This window comes from Dermacentor andersoni, chromosome 11, assembly GCF_023375885.2.
Source record: "Dermacentor andersoni chromosome 11, qqDerAnde1_hic_scaffold, whole genome shotgun sequence".
NCBI lineage: Eukaryota > Metazoa > Arthropoda > Arachnida > Ixodida > Ixodidae > Dermacentor > Dermacentor andersoni.
In genome coordinates this window covers 95,680,322-95,701,485 of record NC_092824.1, presented here as the reverse complement: position 1 = coordinate 95,701,485, position 21,164 = coordinate 95,680,322, and the positions used below count along the sequence as shown (strand labels likewise).

Sequence of the window (21,164 nt, the reverse complement as noted above, 5' to 3'; positions counted from 1 at the left end):
CTAACTCTAGCACATTAAAGAGGCGGGCCCACCCAAGTTACCGACAGTTGCCTATTACCTGCCTCAGACGACTCTGCCCTTTACCGCATTATATTCTAGAGCAAGTCAAAAGAGCAGTTTCTCTGGTGTTAAATATTTTGCACTTTTTCATCATGTAGCTTGGCTTCCTTGCCTGTGTCCTAATTACCTATGCGCCATTTATTTTTTATTTTTTTTCCTCGACCTAAAATTGGAAGCTAGCACTGCATAATCTTTCTCTAATTTTTGTAACGGTTTTCCACGCACGCCTACAGGGAAACTCAAACTGCTGTGCTCACTTTCCTACCCTTGCTGTTCGTACAGTTTGTACGACTGCCTCGATCTGTGCTTTCCGCTGTTTGCAGCACCGCCCAGCCGGCCACCCCCGCCAAACCTCAACGTCCACGGAGGCACAGTTTCCGCGGCGGCTGCTCCTCTTCCGACGACAGCGGAAGGAAGCTGGGGCAGCGCAGGCCTCCTGACGTCGCTACGTGGCGGCGCAGGAAGCCTGCTCAAGCGCCTAGGTGACACCTCCTCCAAGGTCATGCAGATTGCCCAGCAGTGAGTGACGCACCACCTCAATCCCAATTTCCCCACTTTCTCCCCTTATTCACTCGATGTTGGGCCAAATTATTTTTTTTTTCAAGATGTTTTGTTTCTTGTAGTCAACCCTCGCGTTACATTTTAAAAACGGCAATATTGACCATACTAAAACAAATATTCTAAAACAGAAACTATAGAAGCAGTATGAGACACATTCCGTGGGGTTCTTGCCATTGTTATGTGGGCAGAATGCCAATCATAACTTTACCCGTCTTTTATAAGGAAATCGCAGCGACTTCAGTATACAGTCGCCGACCGATTTTCCGGACTCCAAAAATTCGGACATGCCCGATTATTCGGTCAGCTTCGCGGCACCGCCATTCTCCCCATAGACCATAATGTATAACAACTGCCGAAAGTTCGGACGCCCTGCAACCCCTCGTCTGATTTTTCGGACACTTCTTGAGCCAACTCGTTCGAGGGCATCATGCACCAACTCTGACCGCGGCGCATAGTTCGACTTGCTGAACGCCATTTTTGTTTTGAACGGAGCCTCCTTGCTGCCCCACGAAGTGGCGCTACTGGAAATCCCCGCTCATCATCGTCGTTTCTGCCTGGTTCGATAGAGTGGTCGTACAGTAGTTCCGGTTTCAGCTTAGTAAGCCATGTCAAGACAATCCAGCAGCTGATTTCTTTCTTTCGCGCACGATGCTGCGAGTAGCACGTTTTTCGTTCGTGCGACTGGTGTCGGCACGGTGGTGTTTGCGTTGTGTGCTGTGTCGAGGTTTCGGTGATCCAACGTGGCGTACGGAAACATCGCGTCAAGTGTCTAATGGCGCCGACAGTGCCCGCGCAGACTGCGCTGGGGAATGCCGGCAAGCGGGTGCCGGGAGGCCTAAGATTTGTCGCCTTCCGATGTGCTCCCTACTGACGCGGAAAATATTCTGCCGAGACCTGCGCAGTGGTTGCATTGTGATTCCGGACACCGTCTCATTTGACAGTTTCACAAGTGCTGACACTGCTGTACTGACATGCGCAGAACTCAACGACGGCGAGATCGTTCGTCAGGTTTCTGCTGCTCTGCCGGACGATGACTCCGAGTCGGAAGATGACGCACCATGTGCTACGCTACCGTCGCATGCGGAGCGTGCACAAGCAGTGACTGTGCTTTCAGCCGCCTATAGTGACCGTACGACCCTCTCCGAGATTCAGGCTTATCTGATTGCGCGTAAACGGGACAGCGTGCAACGGCGCACTCACGATTTCTTCAAGCCTACTGCCGAGCCCGAATAAGTGCGTGGAAATAAAGGATTTCATTTTTTTTTTCTTAATCTGCTTTTTCGGACACCTGTTTATTCGGACATTTCCGCAGTCCCCGTGAGGTCCGAATAAACGGTCGGCGACTGTACAGGTGCAAGTACTACATGTGGGAATTTCAGTGTCTTTTACCATGCCCCCAATAGAACTTGAAGTTGTAAAAGAAAGCAGTACACAGGTGACATGATATCAGAAATTCTAATAAGGAAAAGGACCGTTGAAACTGTATATGTGAACGGGACGTGAAGCCATGAACCTTGTAACTGCGCATGTGTAATGATTAGATGGCACAGCATGTACTAAAAAAGCCATGCACTCCACTGTTATTTTATTCCGTCGTCGTCGTACATCCCATCATGTTTGCAGCATAACTGCTGTTTCATGCATAGAAATTTTTGTCTTACCTATCTCTAATGTAGTCAGGTCTGAGCATTCTTCCTTCCTTGCTCTTTTTTCTCCATACTGTACTTTTCTAATATTTGTTGTCTCTCTTTCTATTTCAGGACAATGGGCAAGGCTGACTTGGACTTCAACTACATCACAAGTAGAATTGCCGGTGAGCACTTGATGGAAAGAAGAATGATAGGTGTAACGTTAAGGGATAAGAAAAGAGCAGATTGGGTGAGGGAACAAACGCGAGTTAATGACATCTTAGTTGAAATCAAGAAAAAGAAATGGGCATGGGCAGGACATGTAATGAGGAGGGATGATAACAGATGGTCATTAAGGGTTACGGACTGGATCCCAAGGGAAGGGAAGCGTAGCAGGGGGCGGCAGAAAGTTAGGTGGGCTGATGAGATTAAGAAGTTTGCAGGGACAGCATGGCCGCAATTAGTACATGACCGGGGTTGTTGGAGAAGTATGGGAGAGGCCTTTGCCCTGCAGTGGGCGTAACCAGGCTGATGATGATGATGATGATGACTTGATGGTTCATGGGGCTTTTACTCTCAGATTTTAAGCAGTCCACTAAAAAGGAAAAAAGAGAGAGAGGGATCGTTTGTATTATTGTCAGTCTCTTCCTACACATGTGCAGCTCCTTTATTCAATCCATTGAAAAATAAAACTGTTGCTTTGCTTTACCAAATTTTGTTACTGTCACCGACCAATAATTCGGACTCGACGGGGACCGCCAGAAAGTCCAAACAATCGGAAGTCCGAAGTACTAAATTTGTCAAAATTATGAGATTTTATTCCACAAGTGGCCTGAAAAGGTGTGCCGTATTCTCAGATTATCACATTCGGGGGTACCTTCAATTTCATGCAACTAGCACAAGACGCATCGGCGTCTACGAGTGATGGCATTCTTGACACAATCCAACCATGCTATCTTTCGTGTGACTCACGTCAGACTCATCAGTGTGCATGAGTGCCAACGTTCTTCGCACAGTGCCAAACACAGTCTTTCGTGTGACCAATGCAACACTCATCGATGTCTACAGACAACGGCATTCATGGCGGTGCCAAGCACGCTATCTTATTACAGTATGGAAGCACTGCCACCTGTCAACGTGTCTGGTGCTAGTCACACGAAATATCGCGAGAATGAAGGCATCTTCAAAAGCGATCGTCCAAGAATGCGGCCCGAGTTAACACATTGATGCGCGCACGTACTCTTGCCTTTGGCCTAGACAGTCGGTGGCCGCGATTTTCTAGGAATACCTTTTATGCTGTTCCTTTTCATGCTTTCTTCACTTCGTCAGTGGTCAGAGTGATGCTCTGCACCCGTTATCAGCGGGATCAGCCGGCCATCGAGCGAGAGGCACTGCTACAAAGTCTCAACCCGTATCTTCACAGTTGTCAGTCCGTCAATACAGATAGATGAACATATAGTCAATACAGTCAGGGGCCAAATTAGCACATAGTCATGCATCTGAAGTCCAAATTATTCCACCGTGTGCTGTAAGGTGTCAGAATGATCAAGCATGTCCAAATTATTGGTCAGCGACTGTATCTCGCTGATGTGTAAATGACCGTAAAAGCAATATGCTTCTTTTGCCTTCCTGTCCAGGCTAAACCATCGAGAAGTGTACCTTGCATTCATTAATGACAGCTTGTGCAATTCTCATTTCAGAATTGTAGTGACCAGTTGCTGCAGCATGTTTTTGACATTGTTCCTGGCATTTCGTGGAGAAATTTATTTTTGTTTTGAAAAATTAAATTTGAATTACAATTGAACCTAGTCATAACGAAGTCACATGCTACACATAAATACCTTTATTATATCCAATAGTTATAAGGATAAACATTGATTTCGCAACGAGAAGGGGAAATACTACGTGTTAACCAATACGTACGCACTAAGTTGGTACGGTTTATGTGGCTACAAAACGCATTACCGTATTTACTCGCATAATGATCGCACTCGCGTAATGATCGCACCCCTAAATTTTGTCGTCAAAATTCGATTTTTTTTATTTCCCGCGTAATGATCGCACCCCAAACTTGCCGCAGCGATATGTCGTGTGCTAAGTCTAGCTAATAAAGATCGCGCTTACCATCTGTCGAATGCTACGCGAACGACTCTTCAAGACAAGCCAAGCGGCCTGCACGCACCAAACATTCTTAAGTAGATGCCTCATTTCATTACTTTCATCACTTTCCGCACTTCCATGACAAAATGAGGTACAACCAAAATCGTCTTTATTATGGGTTGGCTTTATAATGGTTGATGTCAACAAAAACAATAAAAGCGCATTTCGATTCTTTTCATCTGCTTTTGCACTCGTGAGCACGCAACAAATCGCGCGCGGCAGTGATAGTAGCCACGTTTACTCTGATACGTTAGAAGTGTACCCTATTCATACGACGCTTGTAACACAGCTAAGATATTCGCCCACCCTTAGTGGAAACGTGCCGTATTAGGATAGTAGTGAAGACAGATGCCGCAGTTTCCGCAGCACGTCGGCCATGCATTTCTATGTCACTGGCAGTTAAGCGCGCCCACCTGTTTCTGTCCCCTCCAAGTGGACATGGCTACGTTACTGCCGCAAACTTGCCGGTATTAACGATATTATTCATCACTGATACGAAAGAAACTGTTTCAATTCACGTAATGTACTCACGAGAAGAAAAAAAAAATCGCGTTCGGCGCGTTCGGCTTGCTCCGCCGGTCGCCATTTTTGTTTTGGTGTCCCGCACCCGCAATCTCGCATCCCGCAGCAAACGCGAGGCGAAAAAAAAAATTTTTTTTTCCGCGGGAAATTTAACCCGCGTAATGATCGCACCTCTGAATTTTTCTGACAAAAAAAGTGCGATCATTATGCGAGTAAATACGGTATGTTCAATAGCTGCTGAGTCAGGGATTTGACTTTACTACTTTTAAAACGCAACTACTATTGAAGTGGGTGCGGCTTAACGAGTTTTTACTGTACAGAGAGAACATGTTTTCCTGTGTTTACTGTGTAATTCTGCACTGAACACTTGCCATTGATTCTCAATTCCAACTCTCCGAAATTAGTACATTGTTAACGCAAGATGGAAATTCTACCCCAGTGATCTCTAATTAACCCCTCTGTTGCATCAATCGGTGCCATCCTACGGCTTGCAAATATCCTGATCTTCTGATAACCACGTAATCCTTCGTCATCATCAAGTATGTTTCCCCTCCCTTGGCAGTTGTTTTATTTCTGGTTATTGTGTCTATGTATTACATACATAACCAAAGCCATTAATTTTTTAACACCTTTGTTCTTTGATATACGGTGCTGAAAACTTGTTATATGCAATTGAAGGGCTTATTTCAAGTATGAGGTAATCTTTTGTTTATCTCATTTGCTTCAAATCTTATGCAAGCTTCCTTTACTAAATTTTCCACAAAGGTTTGAAAAAAATTAGTTAATCAGATTTCGCTTAAACACCAGGTCTGGTCATTTTTGAGCTGACAAGAGCAGTGCATACAATGGCCAGCGATCGTGTCTGCTAAGTATTACGCTGCTGCATGCCATGAAAGAAGCTGAAATTTCAAACCAAACACTGTGCGCCCTTCACCTCATGAGCACCAGGCTTCCAGCCGGAGAGTCGATGTCATTTGCACAAGTGACGCTTAGAACGACAGAAAGCTGAGCTAGTTTCACAAGTGCGCCCATGTAATTTGCAGTGCTGTGACGTCACTCACATTGACAGGTTACTGAGAAATATTCAAGACACTTACAGTTCTATGTTTGATTTGTTGCTTCAGCAGGGGGGGGAAAAAAAGGGCAGGGACCATGATGTGTATGCAATGTGATGGTCTGACTGCAGTATGGGAGATTGCAGGGAAAAAACTTTGCTTGCGTAGGCTAGACAGGAGCATGTGGTAAGAGTGTCTATGTTATCACTGAAGCTCACCTCCTAGAATCATGTGTTCGTGACACTTCGAACATTTCTATCTCTGCTAATAATAAACCAATTTGAACAATTTGTGCGGTAGAACACTTTCTAGAGGGTACGTAACAATTTCCAACGCACAACAAAAATTTGCTATGTGGCCTGGCTTGTTCCTTGCAAGCTTTTTCACAAAACTACGTAAGAACGCTTGCATAACATGCAATATAAATAATACTGGACTTCACATTAGAAATAAGCTCATAAAGTTACAGGTTTTCACTGCTTTAACTTGACAAATAAGCATTTTTTTAACTTCTTGGTCTAAGACTAGGCTTTCCTTTTTAATTGAAAAACCTGTAGATAAACATGCAGTTCATCTATAATCCCTTCACAGTCATCAAGAAATCAATCAGTCGTGCTATCAATCAACAGTTTTCATTCTTTCTCGTGGCCTCTTGCTTGTTATGGCCGGCAGTGATGTCGTACCCTGCGGAAGGGCTGGAGTCAGCGTACCGTAACCATGTGGAGGATGTGAGGACGTTGCTGGACACACGGCATCGGGGTCACTACGCCATCTACAACGTGTCGGGTCGTGCCTACTCATCGGCCAAGTTCGAGTGCAAGGTCACCGAACGGGGCTGGCTGGCACGGAAGGCCCCGCCCCTGCACACCCTGTTCAACCTGTGCCGCTCCATGCTAGCCTACCTGAACCAGGACGCTCGTAACCTGTGTGTCGTCCACTGCCTTGTGAGCCGCACTTTTTTTTTTTACTTGCAATACTTGAGATTTGCACTAGACTGTGAGGCCTCTTGTATCTCAAGCTTCTTGTGTGTCAAATGTGCCTATAAAATGTGCAATTAGTTGGTGCTTTATTTGCAATGAAAAGTTATACTAATCTTTGTGCTGGTTCATGTCATCTTGTCGGAAGCTGTTTGTGATTCATATGTCTAGCTTCGCAAAAGGAAAGAAAAAAGCTGAAAAATATTTAAAGTTGTACATTGCAAATCCCGAAAGTGACAGTGATCATTTGCCCTGTACATGCTAGCTGGGGTTGCTGTATGACACCGTAACAAAAACAAAGGCTTTGCCAAGGTGCACAGTATCTGCTCATTAATTCATCAAATGTGCATTGGCTGCAGCCCTTAACTTTAGTATGTGTGTGGCACATAATTCTAGTGTGGACATCAGAAATGGTGCAATAATTACTCTGATCAACTGAAGTTTTCGTAGCTTTTTTTTAATTGATCACTTGTGGGCAACATCCATGCAAAAGCAAAGTAAGCACAACTTTATAAGCAGTGCTTGATCCTCTTCTGGTCGGGTCCTCTTGCTTTGTTGAGAGGGGGGGGGGGACATGTAGCATTTGCACAATTAAAGCCAGTCACATGCTTAATGCATGCAGACTCTTAATGGCTATCCTGGTACTGGCACCAGTTTTATGATGTCCGACTGCACTGGCATTCTACTTATTTTTCCACAAAACCTTTTGCTTAGATGCTACAAGACAAGATTATACGTATCACCCAAAAATGTTTCAAAAGTCTGGAAACTTTGCCTCAGTGAAATGGCAGAATTGCTTAAAACTTCAGATTTTTTAGTCTGAAGTCCTTTTAAATCTTTTAAATCTTTTAAATCTGAAGTCCATCCTTTTAAATCTTTCCACGATCCTAAGACCTTCCTTTATCTCATGTCCAAATATTTGGAACAAATACGCAGCAGAATTTGAGAAAATTGCACTTCTTTAGTGGGTTGTCTTTGAAATTGGGTAGAAAATCGGGCTTCGGGAGGTCGCTATCTTGGTACTGCTGTATACGCGAGGGATCGGACGCTAAGATAGCCACAGCGCTGTATTTCCCTATGCAGGAATTAAAGCGACGAAAGCAAGCGGGCAAAGGTCATACCAGGGGCACGATTCATTACTGCAGGGATGTGACACGCAGGGAGCGCTCATATTGCCTGACGCAATTTGAGTCACTGGCGCACTTGTTTCACGCACGTTTTGGCATTGAGCTGCACACTTCGCTTGTTCTGAGGCCGGCATTTCAAGATCTGTCTGGTTATCTCGAGTTTCCTTACTTGCTGTGTCCTAGCTGCTGCCTCCTCGCTGGCTCTGAAGGGGATCGCGCGGTGATTCAATTGTTGATATCATCTGCCAAGGCACGAAAGGCGGTTCCCAACATTACAAATTTAGCATGTTGTAAGCTAATGAACTTGGGCTGGGACTATTGAAAAGTTCGTGTGAGGCGTGAACATACCATGAAGGTTCTACTGTATCTTGAACCTGGTGATAGCCTTAAGTTAATTACCCTTGTATGTCCTGTACAAGCCGGTTTTTATCACCCGGTTGTGTCAAATTACGTGAAGATAATATAATCAGGATAAATGCCAACTTATAATTCTCTAGACTTAATTGTTATCTTGTATCCCAAACGCATTCTGTTAGCAAAATTTTACAGCTGCTTAACTTGCCCGCTTACCCGCTTAGCCTAGGTAATGCTCAAAAGTGGGGAGACGGATTCCTTTTTTTTTTTAATATTACATTAACAATAATAAGTCAGCAGTGTTTACACACTGTTTACATATGTTCTGATCTTTCTTCGATGTCAGAAAGAAAAATGAAACAATAATGTATGCAAGGTTAGTGGGCAGGTTAGGCTTTTTCCCTCTGTCTTCAACTACCTGATGCAGCGGTTCAATGGCTATGGAGTTTTGAAGCGAAGCACAAGATTGTGCGTTCAGTTCCTGACTCTCAAGGCCACATTCAGATGGAAGCAGAATGCAAAAATGCCCGTGTGACATGCTTTGGGTGCCTGTGAAAGAATCCCACGTGGTCTGGATTAAACCAGAGCACCCCTATACAACTGGTGTTCTCTTGTAGACCGCGAGTTGCTTCGCGATCTTGAACCCCTTTTATTTATTTCTTCGTGTTCCCCTTGTGGACGATACACCGCAGGATGGCAAGTGTTCCTCAGCAGTGTTGGTGTCAGCGTTCCTGGTGTTCTGCCACCTGTTTGACAGCCCGGAAGAGGCCCTGCAGATGTTTGCCGTTCGCCGTTGTCCCGTTACGCTCTGCCCTTCCCAGATAAGGTTGGGCACTTTTCTCTATTCATGTTAACGAGGCGTAAACTGCATGTTAACAAGTGAATGTGTGAGTCTATGCTACATCTAGGTCAGAATTTACAGAGCCATTATTGGTGTTGGTTGGCGTCTACCTGCCACAATACAATTCTGTGACGAGTTTTTTTAATAGCAGGGTGGTTTGATGCACAGTGCAGACAAGGGGAGCTGAATGTACTTTGTTTAAATGCATGGGTTGTGGGATTGACTTGAAATTTGATAATGGTCGTCTGGTCTTGCATGAACTCAAGTCATGACCCTGTCAAGGTTGGCATGACGTGTGTTCGTCCTCTTTGCAGGTACATCCAGTACATGTCACAGATGGTCTCCCAGAACCACCAGGTGTTGCCTCACCGGTTCCCTTTGCAGATTGTGGCACTCATGCTGAAGCCCGTTCCTATGTTCACTAAGCTCAGGTGAGCTCACTTTGTGACAAGTATGTCACATAGAGTTTTAAATACCTCCCCCCCCTTCACCATCACTTAGGCCTACATAACTTTATCCCCCGTGACTTATTCTTTCAACAGCTAGACCCACAACATTTAGGTCCTCAGTACTTGGGCCCCAAAGATGATGCCCCCTTAGCTTAGGATGGGCTGCTCGGCACCTCATTGATTTTTCCCGTTTCTTCTTGGTATTGAAAAGGACATTTCAAAGAACTAAGTGGCTTGCTTCTTTGCATCTGAAATTGTAAAACACAGGAGGCAAGGTTTCCAAACATTCACCACTTTGCTTAAGATGCTGACATCAACAATCAGTTATCATATGCTGTGTTTCATGTGAACTAAGTCTCTTGCATATTGCCATGAGTTGCCTTGCGTTGTTTTACAGCAACAGCAGTTTAGGGTACTTCAGACAACCTTAGTGGCGCGTATTGCAGCCGCCATCATTATATTCATTATTATGTGAGATAACAGGTGAAAATGGGTGCTCACGGAGGGCAATAAATTTTTGGGACTTCCTGTGGTGCAAAGTTCCCGAGACAGTTTCTTCTTGGACCTTCTGCTGTAAAAAAAAAATGACACAGTTCTTCTTTTCTTGTGTGTACAGTATCCTTCTTTATTTATTTGCTTCCATTGCTAAAAATACAATGGCGGGGGCTAAGATAAAAGCTGCAGTGAGGCAGCTTGAGGTGCCCTTAGGCCCCGTAACCTAACAAGCTTAACTTCAACTTTGTTGCATTACCTATTGGAGTGACATAACATTGTTCTACTGCTGAGGGCACAGGCACCGCAGCTGCGTTACAGTGAGGGCAGAACACAAAAACGCTTGTATACTTAGGTGTACGCTAAAAAACCCGAAGTCTTCAAAATTTACCCGGAGCCCTCCACTGTGACATATCTCATCGCTTGTGTGTTCAATCAACCCCTTCAATCAACAAATCAGTCGGTCAACATTGTTGCATCATTCGCTTCTCTCCAGGGATGGATGCCGGCCTTTTGTGGAGGTCTACGTTGGGGAGGAGCGTATACATACTACATGCCAGGAGTACGAACGAATTGCGTGAGTAGATTTTGTGCTAATAATCGCCAGTAATTTTGCCGCTCTTGCTTTACCCTTTGAAAAGCATCCCGTGTGCAGTCTTGTGCTGTTATTTTTATGTTTACCCTTAAAGGAGTACTGGCATGACGATTGGCATGTTTTTTTTTACCCAAAATGAAGGTCCCAACCCTCTCAACCACTGCTGCACAAATCATTTTATTGGGGGTGTACAAATATTTGAATATCACCGAAGCCAGGCCATTCAGGGCATTCAGGGAATTCAGGGCAAGTGTGCGGCTGTAGTGGACGTTCGAATAATTCAATTCACTAATGGTATACCTTCTGTTAGATTTTTTGAATATTCAGTATACTCTTTGAAGCATCGGGAGTGAACGATGCCGTAATGTGTGCAGCCTTTTTATGGCGCGTGTTCTGAATTGGTACAAAATTGGTCGGTTGGCAGGAACGATAGAAACTATAATGCAACATGGAAAGAGGGAATGGCGACTAAAGCAGCACGAATTTCAAAAAGCACGAAAGCATTTGCAAAAATAAAGCCGATTAGCCACTGGAAGGCATGCAAATTGTGTTGCATATGCATGTTCTTTGTTCACACAAATAGTATTCATGCAGTTCAGAGCTTTCTGTCCACACATGTGTTAAAGCACACAGATGAACTTGGCACGCATGCCTGCAGTACCGAACGCCACTTGAGCAGCACTCAGTCTGGCCATTAGGCCTAATCGGCACTACTTCGTCAGACATTGGCAATAACATTGTGGTTTGGTGCCGAATCAACATAAATCTATTCGCAGCAGCTGCGCTATACCTGGAAAGCCAAAAAAATCTATCTTGCCAACAAAAGGGAATGTATGGGATGGCACCAACGTTGTTCCCAGCCACCATCTTCGTGGCACACGGTACAGTAGCCTCCTGTTCCCGACACCCTTCATATACGTACGTCAGGGCTTTTTGTAGCTTTGAGCAGTGCCCCTCACAAGACTAGGTTGAGATTAACACGATGGGTGCGAAAGTGTCATGACTGTTGCGCTTACCGTTTGTACGGACGATGCATGGCCACAGAGAGGAGGGGGAGGGAGAGCAGGGTGCCTCGTGCAAACTTTCTGTGGTCTTTGACACCTTTGACAAGTGCCGAAGGATGCTGAACCTGACAATGAAAATACTACTGCTCTTTACTGTAGGCGCAACCGCACATCGACCCACCCAGCTCTAAGTCTATGCGCAAAGTGGGGATCGAGTCACATGAAGTGCGCTCCGCGCTTTAGTCAGTCACGCAGATTGATCTTGACTAGCTCGCAATGACTCACAAAACCCATCTGCCTGTAATCCTAGAAAACCCTTTCTGTAGCTTGGAGGCAAACTAGAAAGGAAGCTTTTCTATGCAATAAGGATTGCCATAAAACGAAATCCACTATATTGAACTGAAGATCTCATGAGATATTCAGCACAGCATAACTTCACTACTTCTAGAACTTCAAGGGCTAAAAAGTACTTGATTCTACTCAACAGACATTCTATTGATGGAAAGATATTTTGCAAACCTCTGTATAGAGCTAAGCTGTAATCAGGCATTCTAGGTTGGTGTTCCCTTCAATAAGGACATAATACTAAGCTATGTATCTCGATTCCTGCATACCTAAGTTACTGAATGTGTGCGGCATTCTTGTTATGCCAATATTAGTAGGCCTCCAAGCATCTGCAGCCCATAGAATTTCATACATTTACTAGAAGGAACTGTGGTGCTAGTGTCTACGGGAGCTGCAAGCAGAGTGGTTCTGCCAGTATGGGAATGATGGGCAGTACATGGATTTGCATAAACTTCGTCCTTGTGGCTGTTAACCGCTTCGTTACTTTGCAAACTCATAATTTTTTAAGAAAGTGCTGCATTATAAGTAATTAAACGAACATTATAAAATTGTCCGGCGGCAGGATTTGAACACACAAGCTCTAGCACAGAAGCCTGATATTGAAACCTTTACGCCACGGACGCATGGACATGTGGAACCACTGCATGCAATTAGCAGAAGTTGCGCATGTTTGCAGATTCTTATTGTTTTATGCATTTAAAGGAAGTATACATTGCTTTGAAATTAGGCTAATGAAGGCAGGTAAAGCATAATGAACACAGCCACAAAAACATTTCAAGCCAGAAGGACGAAGACCAGACTAATTCATGTACTATTAAGGACCGTTCCTATGGTGGCTGAACAATCGCAGCGCCTGAGTTCTCTCTAGTAATTACTGTAGGAAACTCCATAGTGCAGTACCAGGTTTTCTTATATGAAACTTCTAAGCATCAAACTTTGTGATAAATTTTCTGATATTTGATATTCGATTTGATATTCAGCTTTTGTTTTTCTTAGTTCACTTCGATATATTATTCAAAATCTACTATTTGAAATTTGCTCACCCTTAATTTTTAGTCTAACAGCATGAGTGTAAGTCTGAATATGTCTAAATATGTCCAACTAACTAGCTCAAACCTGCACCTTGCATAACTCAAAACCAGCGAGGGCCAAGACCAACTTCGCTGGGAATCACGCAGGCTGCATTTTTAGTGGAAAATGTGGCACATTTTGTTTGCTTACATGAGGGCAGTGTATGCTTAGTATCGTCGCACTCGTTGCCATCTTCAGCTTGTCTTGTAATGTTGTGCATTTGGCTGCGGGCTGTATGTTGGGCAGCCGTGCTCTAAACCTTGGGAAATGTACTGGCGAGCATCAGCTTCAACAATTTACTATACTACTTCCTCCTACGAACTAGCTTCAGTTTCAGAAAGTGGATGCCTCATGATACTTTGGCTTGCCGTGTTTTGCGATTGCTACAGTTGCCATGCACAAGTGCAGCTAGAAGACATGCACGCAGCAGTCTTCTTATTTTATTTTATTAATAAAGTCAGCGAACCTAGCTTCATTGCTACGCGGCAGCAAATTTTCCTGCTCTGTGTCATGACGTCATGGTAATGTCAATGGTGCAGGGGCTGGCATCTCGAGACCAACTTTAATATCAAAATAATATGTTACATAAGTATTTGCTGACATTCGTACTTGACAAGTGTCGTCCTTTTATGAGCAAGGAGTGTGTAGCAAAGATTCTACAACTCGGAAAAGTGTGTGCCATTACTCTTTTAATGTGCATTACCCTGCACAGCTGCACCTGTGCTTTCCCAGTACCACTAGTGGACTTGTTGGTGCCATTAATTTTTTTCTTCCTCTCTCTCTTTTTTTCTACTTTCTTTCCTGCACTTGGGATTTCTCTGGCTACATTCGTAAATTATTATTGCTACAGCTGCTACTACTATTAAAATGAAGCTGCTCGATTAGCGTTCTCCCGAATGGACTCTTCACTTGCGTGGCTAACTTCATTGTTTTTCTTTCCTCCTACTCCATCGGAACACTTCGAAGTCATCACAACTATGCAGAGAAACAGCTGGCAATTCCGCTGAATGTTGCAGCTGCAGGAGACGTGACAATCGCAGTCTACCATGCTCGGTCATCGTTTGGGAAGGTCAGTGCAGCAAACGCACAGAACTGCGTCGAAGTGCATTTACTCTGTGAGCAGAGTTAGCGAGCGCGCATTGCTTTGCATTCTTATTCTGTTAAAGCTTTCCTTCAAGCGTGAGCTACTTACAGCTCATGCTCACCAAATACCTGTGAAATGCAGAAATGCTCTCATAAGGCAACAGCTGAAGTGGACTTTGCTGTATTTGAAAGTAGGAACCTGATTTTCCCCCAATTGCTGTTGTTGCTAAGAATTCATCTTACGTAACCCATTGTGGAGCTTCAAGCGTGAGCTACGTACAGCTCATGCTCATCAAATACCTGTGAAATACAGAAATGCTCTCAAAAAGACGCCGGACTCAAATCTTATTGATTTCAAAATAAAGTTTACGCTCTCTCATAAGGCAACAGCTGAAGTGCACTTTGCTGTATTTGAAAGTAGGAACCTGTTTTTTCCCCCAATAGCTGTTGTTGCTAAGACTTCATCTTACGTAACCCAATCATTGTGGAGCCTCAGCCAGCTTCAGAAGGCCGCTTTATCTTATTTCATTGGTATGTCACATCGTGTACTTTCCAAAACGTTGAAGCTTGCAAAAGTGCACATTTTTCCAGCTAATAAGGTTATTAGATATTCTAGAAACAAGCAACTGCTTTGTTGCGGTTGCCATCTCTGAAGCCTTGTGTCTTGCGTCTTGCAGGTGTCGCCAGTCAAGATTTGCCAGGTCCAGCTATACTCTGGATTTGTGGCTCCCGGCACAACACAGCTGACATTTTGCAGGTACGCACAGGTGCTCGATGTGCTGGTTTGGTCGGACAGTTCTAGCTCTCTTCTGGTGGCCTCTCCAACATTTACTGATCCAATCTTGCACCAGTATAGCTTGCTTTCTTTTTAAATGTTAATTTTCTCAAGCTTTGCTTGTTCCGTAGCTGTTGCCTGTGTCCTTATTAAACATGCATGTGCTGTGTTGGGCTTAAAGTGCCAGCAGTCTTTGTTAATTTAAATTTTACCTGATTCGACATCTCAAAGGCACATATGACATGCATTAGGCTTCAGACAAGAAGTTTCACTGCCATTGCAAACACTCAGCACTGCGACACGCTTTTTCAAGTAAAATAAGTGAGGTCAAGTACAAAACTGGTCGCCTGCCTCCTTATGTCAAGCTCACCTTCCAGATTTCAGCTTTGCTTGCTGGCCAGGTTTGCAGGTGCAAATTGTACTTGCACATGATGCAGGCATGAACTTGACGGCATCGAGGAGCTGGACCGGTACCCGGAGGGCTTCCAGCTGTCCCTTGAGGTCCGGGTGGGTGACACTCCTAGCCCGCGGCTCACCAACGGTCCGTGGGCCGACCTCGAGCACCTGGAGACGAATGCCGCCATCCTGTTCAGCACTGACGAGGAGCTTGAGGCTTGCATTGGTGAGCGTAGTTGTTGGTTCCTGGCAGGATGATTCCGCAGCCGGCAACTACCTAATCATGTAGTGGTCAAAGAGAATGTGTATATGTAGTACCAGCCAATTATATTCACTCATGTCCATGACATGGTACAGGCAAACTACTTTCAGTGTCACCATTCCTCAGGAGCTGTGTTTTGGAGTACAGAGCCACTGAGGGCGGTGGCAGTGCGATATTTTGGGTACTGTGACCTGATTTCTGAAGTTGTCGCCGAGTGTAGCCAGGTATAGCTGAATGTGGTGTCGACCTTAAAAGCTTGTGGCATGCAGCGCCAAAGCTCTGCACAACAAGATGATAGGGGAGGAAAGGTGAGAAGGGCGCTTCATGTTTTAAGAAAAACGACAGCTGAGGACCAAGGAAAGCAGAGGAGCGAAGGTCGAAAGAATGGGTCAATGGAATGCGTACCCAGCTTTCGAGGGTACAGGGAAATATGGTCATGATGTGGCCTGCAGCCCCTGCACCAGACTGACCAACATGTGCATGTTTCAACTTGTGATACGACGTGACCAGTAGTACTGTTCTTTTTGGATGCGTACAGGAGTCTTGTTCAACACACCACATAGCCATGATGTTTTTGTCAGCACGACTTCGTGTTGGCAGGCTGGCAAGAGGATGTAACAAATTTATTGCTCATTCAAAGTACTCTGGCACCATACTGTTATTATAGAGTCAGCCGCTATCTAATAAAGCAAAATAAGAGCATTTGCACACACACACACACACACGCACGCACGCACGCACGCACGCATGCATACATACATATATATATATAGCTGCAAAATTTTTCTTTCAATACTCTCTGAGACAGGGAGCCCTATGTGACAATTTTTCTAGTGCACTGCTCTGTGGTTTAAAGCCCAGCAAAATAGTAATTAGAGTAATTGTTGTCTGTTGTCGCAGGCCATTTCTCAAGGAATGCCCCTGCAAGGCCACCTCCACCTGCGACACCCAGTTTGCCAAGTAGGGACACTTCTCCGCAGCACTCGGAGAGTGACGTTCCAAGTGCCACCACATCTGCGGAGGCAAGTTTTTGTCCATGTACCGTTTTTATTGCTTTTATTAATACTGTATATTATGGTTTATTAGTCATAGATGCATTGAAATTGTTAGTGTCCACCCTCTTGGCCAGTGGCCAGTGCACATGCGTGAAATGTGTTAATTTGACGAAATTTATCAAGGCATGTTCGCACTAACGAGTCGATCAAAGTCAACACAGAGACAATGAAAGCCTCGTTTTAATTAGTAAACATTTGACGTCTAACCCTTTTAACTGAAAGCGTTGTTTGAATTAGAAAATAGCTTCTGTTAGCTCTTTTAGATAAAAGTGCTGTTTGGATTTGTAAGTGGCTTCAATTAGCCCTTATAAATGTAAGCCTTGTTTGAATAAGCAAACAGCATCTGCATTCATTGAAAAACATCTTTGGCCAACTAACAGGAGTTCTTAGCTGTTCACATGTTTCTGAGGGTTATTAGTATGTATTTCCTTCTAAAACTTACAGCAGCTGCCCAAATTCAATGGCTCTCCCATCCTTTCAAGCATAACTTAAGTAATGTCCTCCTTTAGCACCATAATCGGAAGGTAATCGAAGGAAGGCGGCATAACCTGCCGCAGAGGCGCAGTGGCTGCTCAACCCTTCATTGTGGGTTCGATTCCCAAGTGAACTGTGAGGGAAGGGAATGCAAAAAACACTTGCGTTTCAAGCATAGGGCACACGTTACAGAACCCCATGTGGTCAGAAAGACCTAATCTAGAAATCTCTACAACAGCATCTCCCATAGCTGCTGAATGGCTTGGATACGTCAAACTTCATAATTTAAAAGTTAGCACAACAAGGCGTCTTTGTTTTGATCCTTCCTTTCTTATGGCATCAAGTCAGCCGTTAGTTATTCTGATAAGCCATGAATACCCATTAATCACTTATTCTGTGAAGAATGAGCTGAATGTGATTATTTGTGAGTGGTACTATGGAGCTCCCGTAGGCCAGCTTTTATTTCAGAGGTATTGCTAGGTGGTCAGGCAATACGTCCAGTGTTGTTGAATGCCAAGAGAGTGTTTCTCGGTCGGGTCCTGCCTTGCAAAAGTATGGTTGTCGTGAGATTTCTGTAGCTTTTCATACCTTTATGGTAGTCTTAGCAGTGTGTTTGTCAGGAGAGTTGGTACACGCCTGAAAGATATAAATGAGCACAAGGTTACCAGGGACAAGGAGGGATGGAGGACAGATGGTCACTTACGCATGATGTTTATTGGAGCCGTGACGTCGATAAGTACATAATCCAGGGTTGTTAGACACGCGCACAGTGAAGGCAAACAAGATGCAATCAGTGAAGCCTTCTGAGCATTTCATATTTAAATAACACTGACAAAAAGGTGTTGACAACCTTGGGGAATGTATAGACAGTGAAATCTTGATAAAACTAACTTCAGGTAACCATAGCAAGTATAACGTCGTTATATTTAATGCCCCAAAATTAACCATAATAATTGAATTTCGATGACGTAGAATTCCTACCTTTGTAAAGGTACAGTGAAACCTTGTTAAACCGTAGTCAGCTGGAGCTCGGAAAAAGTACGTACTAAACGGTAGTACTGTTTAACCGAAATAGCATGAGATCGCCCTCTTACCTGTCGAAAACGGAACTCAGAGAGAGTGCGATGAAAGGGGAAAAAACATGCAGTATTTATTCACTTCGCGCGACATAAGTGTTATTTTCGTTTGATGCCGCGGCGGCCTAGTACGACGACAGCAGCCTCCAACTTACTTAAGCTGCATGCCAGCTTCTCAGCCAGCCCCCCTCCTCTCGGCAAACACTCGCACGGCAGATTCCTCGTTGGCGTTACGTATTCTCCGTGCACGCGCGCACTAGTGCTGCATAAGACCCGGGGCGCCTTTTTCATTGCCGGGTGTCGGAGTTCGGAAAACTTTTCGTTTGGAATAGTCACGTTATCGTGCCCCTGTTCTCGTTGCGACGATTGCATTCACGAGGCTGACGTAACGCGCAGCTTCTGCCACTGTCGGGCCTGAATCGCCCGTGCTGTCGCTTTCCGTGTCGGCCTCATCACTGTCGCTAGTCGACACTTCGGCAACAACAGAGGCAACGATGGCGAAAAGTCGAACCTCGTAGCCGACATCTCTTCGCGGTCGCAGCAGCGCTGCCGAGCAACTTCGCATTCCAAATGCCACACACTGTAGTCAACAGCAGATCCATGTCGCGGGCCAGCGCCGACTTCTTCGTGTCACGTTCGATAGCATGGACGATGTCTAATTTTTCTTCTATGCTGAGCACCCGGCGTCTTTTTTATCCAAGCTTCGGCATGACGCGAGTCCTCGCTTGCACGACGCCACAACGCTCTCTCGCTCTTTGGCACAGCGTCGAAATGATGTTGATGTTGATGCGGCTTCACGTGCAAACGCACAGGGCGCTTGGAGGCCGTTGTACCGATCTCTGAGGCTTGTTGTTCTGCCGGACCGCCCGGTGGAGACGACGCACCGCCATGTTTGCTCAACGAAAAGTGGAAACGCTACGTTTTAAGCGATGCGTACGCAATAAGCTGGTACGGTTTATGCGGATACAAAATACATTATGTTCAATGGCCGCTGGGTCGGGGAATTGACTTTACTACTTTTAAACCGAAACTACTGTTTAAGCGGGTACGGTTTAACGAGGTTTTACTGTACACCCTTTAACTCGTTTCTCGCAAAGATCTTGTTCCTCACATCGCAACTACTATAAGCAGTCAGCACAAAATTTCAGAAAAGTTTGTTAATGTGGTGTTTGTAGTAGTGAGGTCTTGGTGTATTGACAGGCTGGTTCAAATAAAAATAAGTTATAAGTATGCACACCTGTCAAGTTTTTACTAGTTTATATCTTTCAGTAGACCTCTTATCGGGGGGCATGTTGAGTTACTTCTGTCAGCTGTGTGACGCGTCTTGTAGATTTGATGCATTTTATAAGTTTCTTGTGCCTTTCCTCAGTTGCTTACTACAATGGACCTTGTTGTTGCTTTGCTTTTTCTCTCTCTCTCTCATTTGTATCTCGGCGCATGCGCATTCTTCCCATTTTGTGAAATATAGTGGCCACGTGTTGTTTCGAAGATTATGATTTGATCTAAATTGGGTAGTTCTGAGTTCTCAAACAAAGCCTTGTTCACAGGACTCATAACACCCAGAACTCGGTCGCTCTATGAGAAAACTCTGTGTTTTCTTCATCTCTTCTACCTCAACACTTTTTCTTTTATGTACAATATGGCCCACTCTTAAAGAGACCACCAGGTTAGCATTTGGCTACCAATTACAGCTGAACTACAGCTCAAATGCATGCAGACTGTTTTTTAGTGAATTGATGTCAACCTGATGCATCCTATGAGCCATGTTTTTTTCCCCCCTTTCAATAAAGTAGAAGCGTTTCAGACTTATATTGGCTTTATTACCAGCTACGTGTTCCCTTTAGGAGGGTCTTGTACCCTACAGTTCTTTAACACTCATCTTTAATGACTTGTGGAAACATATGTAGTGTGCACTTGAGAAAAGGCTACGAAGCTATGCTTACATTTTGCCCACAGTGTCAGCAGTTCCTGCACCTATCCAATATCTAATGTCCTAGCCCATTCAGGAGGCAAGTTGTTGTCATTAACATGAGCTTTCCCAATGGGTCACAAAATTGGTGACAGGTGTGAGATGCGCTTTAGGCTATTGTGCAAGGGAGCCATGAGAAATTCAGATCCAAGAAAAACAATGATGTGTATCATTTCTCACGGCCTTCACCAGACGCTGCTGGGGCCGATGCGCAAGCTTTCAGCGGCGGCAGATGGGGGAAGTGGTGCAGCTGTCGACAGCAACACGGTGCCTCCGCCGCGGCCCAAGGCCAAAGAGGTGGACCTGCTCAACCTAGCAAGCTTCTCCATCGACGATGGCAGCAGTGGTGAGAGGCAAGCGCCCTCGGACCGCACGGTGGACGACCTTCTAGGCACTTCCTTGTCCAACCAGCCGACATCGAACTTTGACCTTCTCGTCAATCACAGGGTAAGCGCAGGCCTACGTGGATGAAAGTATGTTTTTTGCAGGACACAGTGGCTTCTCTTTAAATGGAAACTCGAGGAACCCGGAAAATTGGTTCCATTTATCAGGAGTTCCATTTACTGAGAGAGAAAGCTAATTACAAAACCAGCCAACCATAAGGATGGTGTTCCATTTAAGAGGCAGTTCCATTTAATCAATCCGTTTATCGAGATTCCCCTGTACTTTCTGTGAAAATAAAATGGTCTTCCTCCTTACTGCACCTGATGTTTAGAGTCAAACCCTGTTTGAAGTCGTACACGACACAAAAATATATTTTTTTATTTGTTGTATCCAATATTCATTATAAGCCTACACGCCAGTGTTGGGGGAAAAAAGAGATGTAGAAATTC

The 21,164-nt window shown here is 44.7% G+C and overlaps 1 protein-coding gene across 2 annotated transcripts in view; it reads left to right on the top strand.

Moving 5' to 3' along the window:
* Positions 1 to 21,164, top strand: part of aux (cyclin-G-associated kinase) — a 69,610-nt gene that overhangs the window by 24,259 nt on the left and 24,187 nt on the right. For both annotated transcript variants that reach the window (XM_050185827.3, XM_055075181.2), the window contains exons 10-20: positions 384 to 579; positions 2,382 to 2,434; positions 6,659 to 6,930; positions 9,137 to 9,270; positions 9,600 to 9,716; positions 10,723 to 10,803; positions 14,208 to 14,310; positions 15,002 to 15,081; positions 15,537 to 15,721; positions 16,658 to 16,779; positions 20,524 to 20,778. In XM_050185827.3, the coding sequence (XP_050041784.2) occupies positions 384 to 579; positions 2,382 to 2,434; positions 6,659 to 6,930; positions 9,137 to 9,270; positions 9,600 to 9,716; positions 10,723 to 10,803; positions 14,208 to 14,310; positions 15,002 to 15,081; positions 15,537 to 15,721; positions 16,658 to 16,779; positions 20,524 to 20,778 (1,598 nt within the window). The remainder of the gene's footprint in view (positions 1 to 383; positions 580 to 2,381; positions 2,435 to 6,658; positions 6,931 to 9,136; positions 9,271 to 9,599; positions 9,717 to 10,722; positions 10,804 to 14,207; positions 14,311 to 15,001; positions 15,082 to 15,536; positions 15,722 to 16,657; positions 16,780 to 20,523; positions 20,779 to 21,164) is intronic.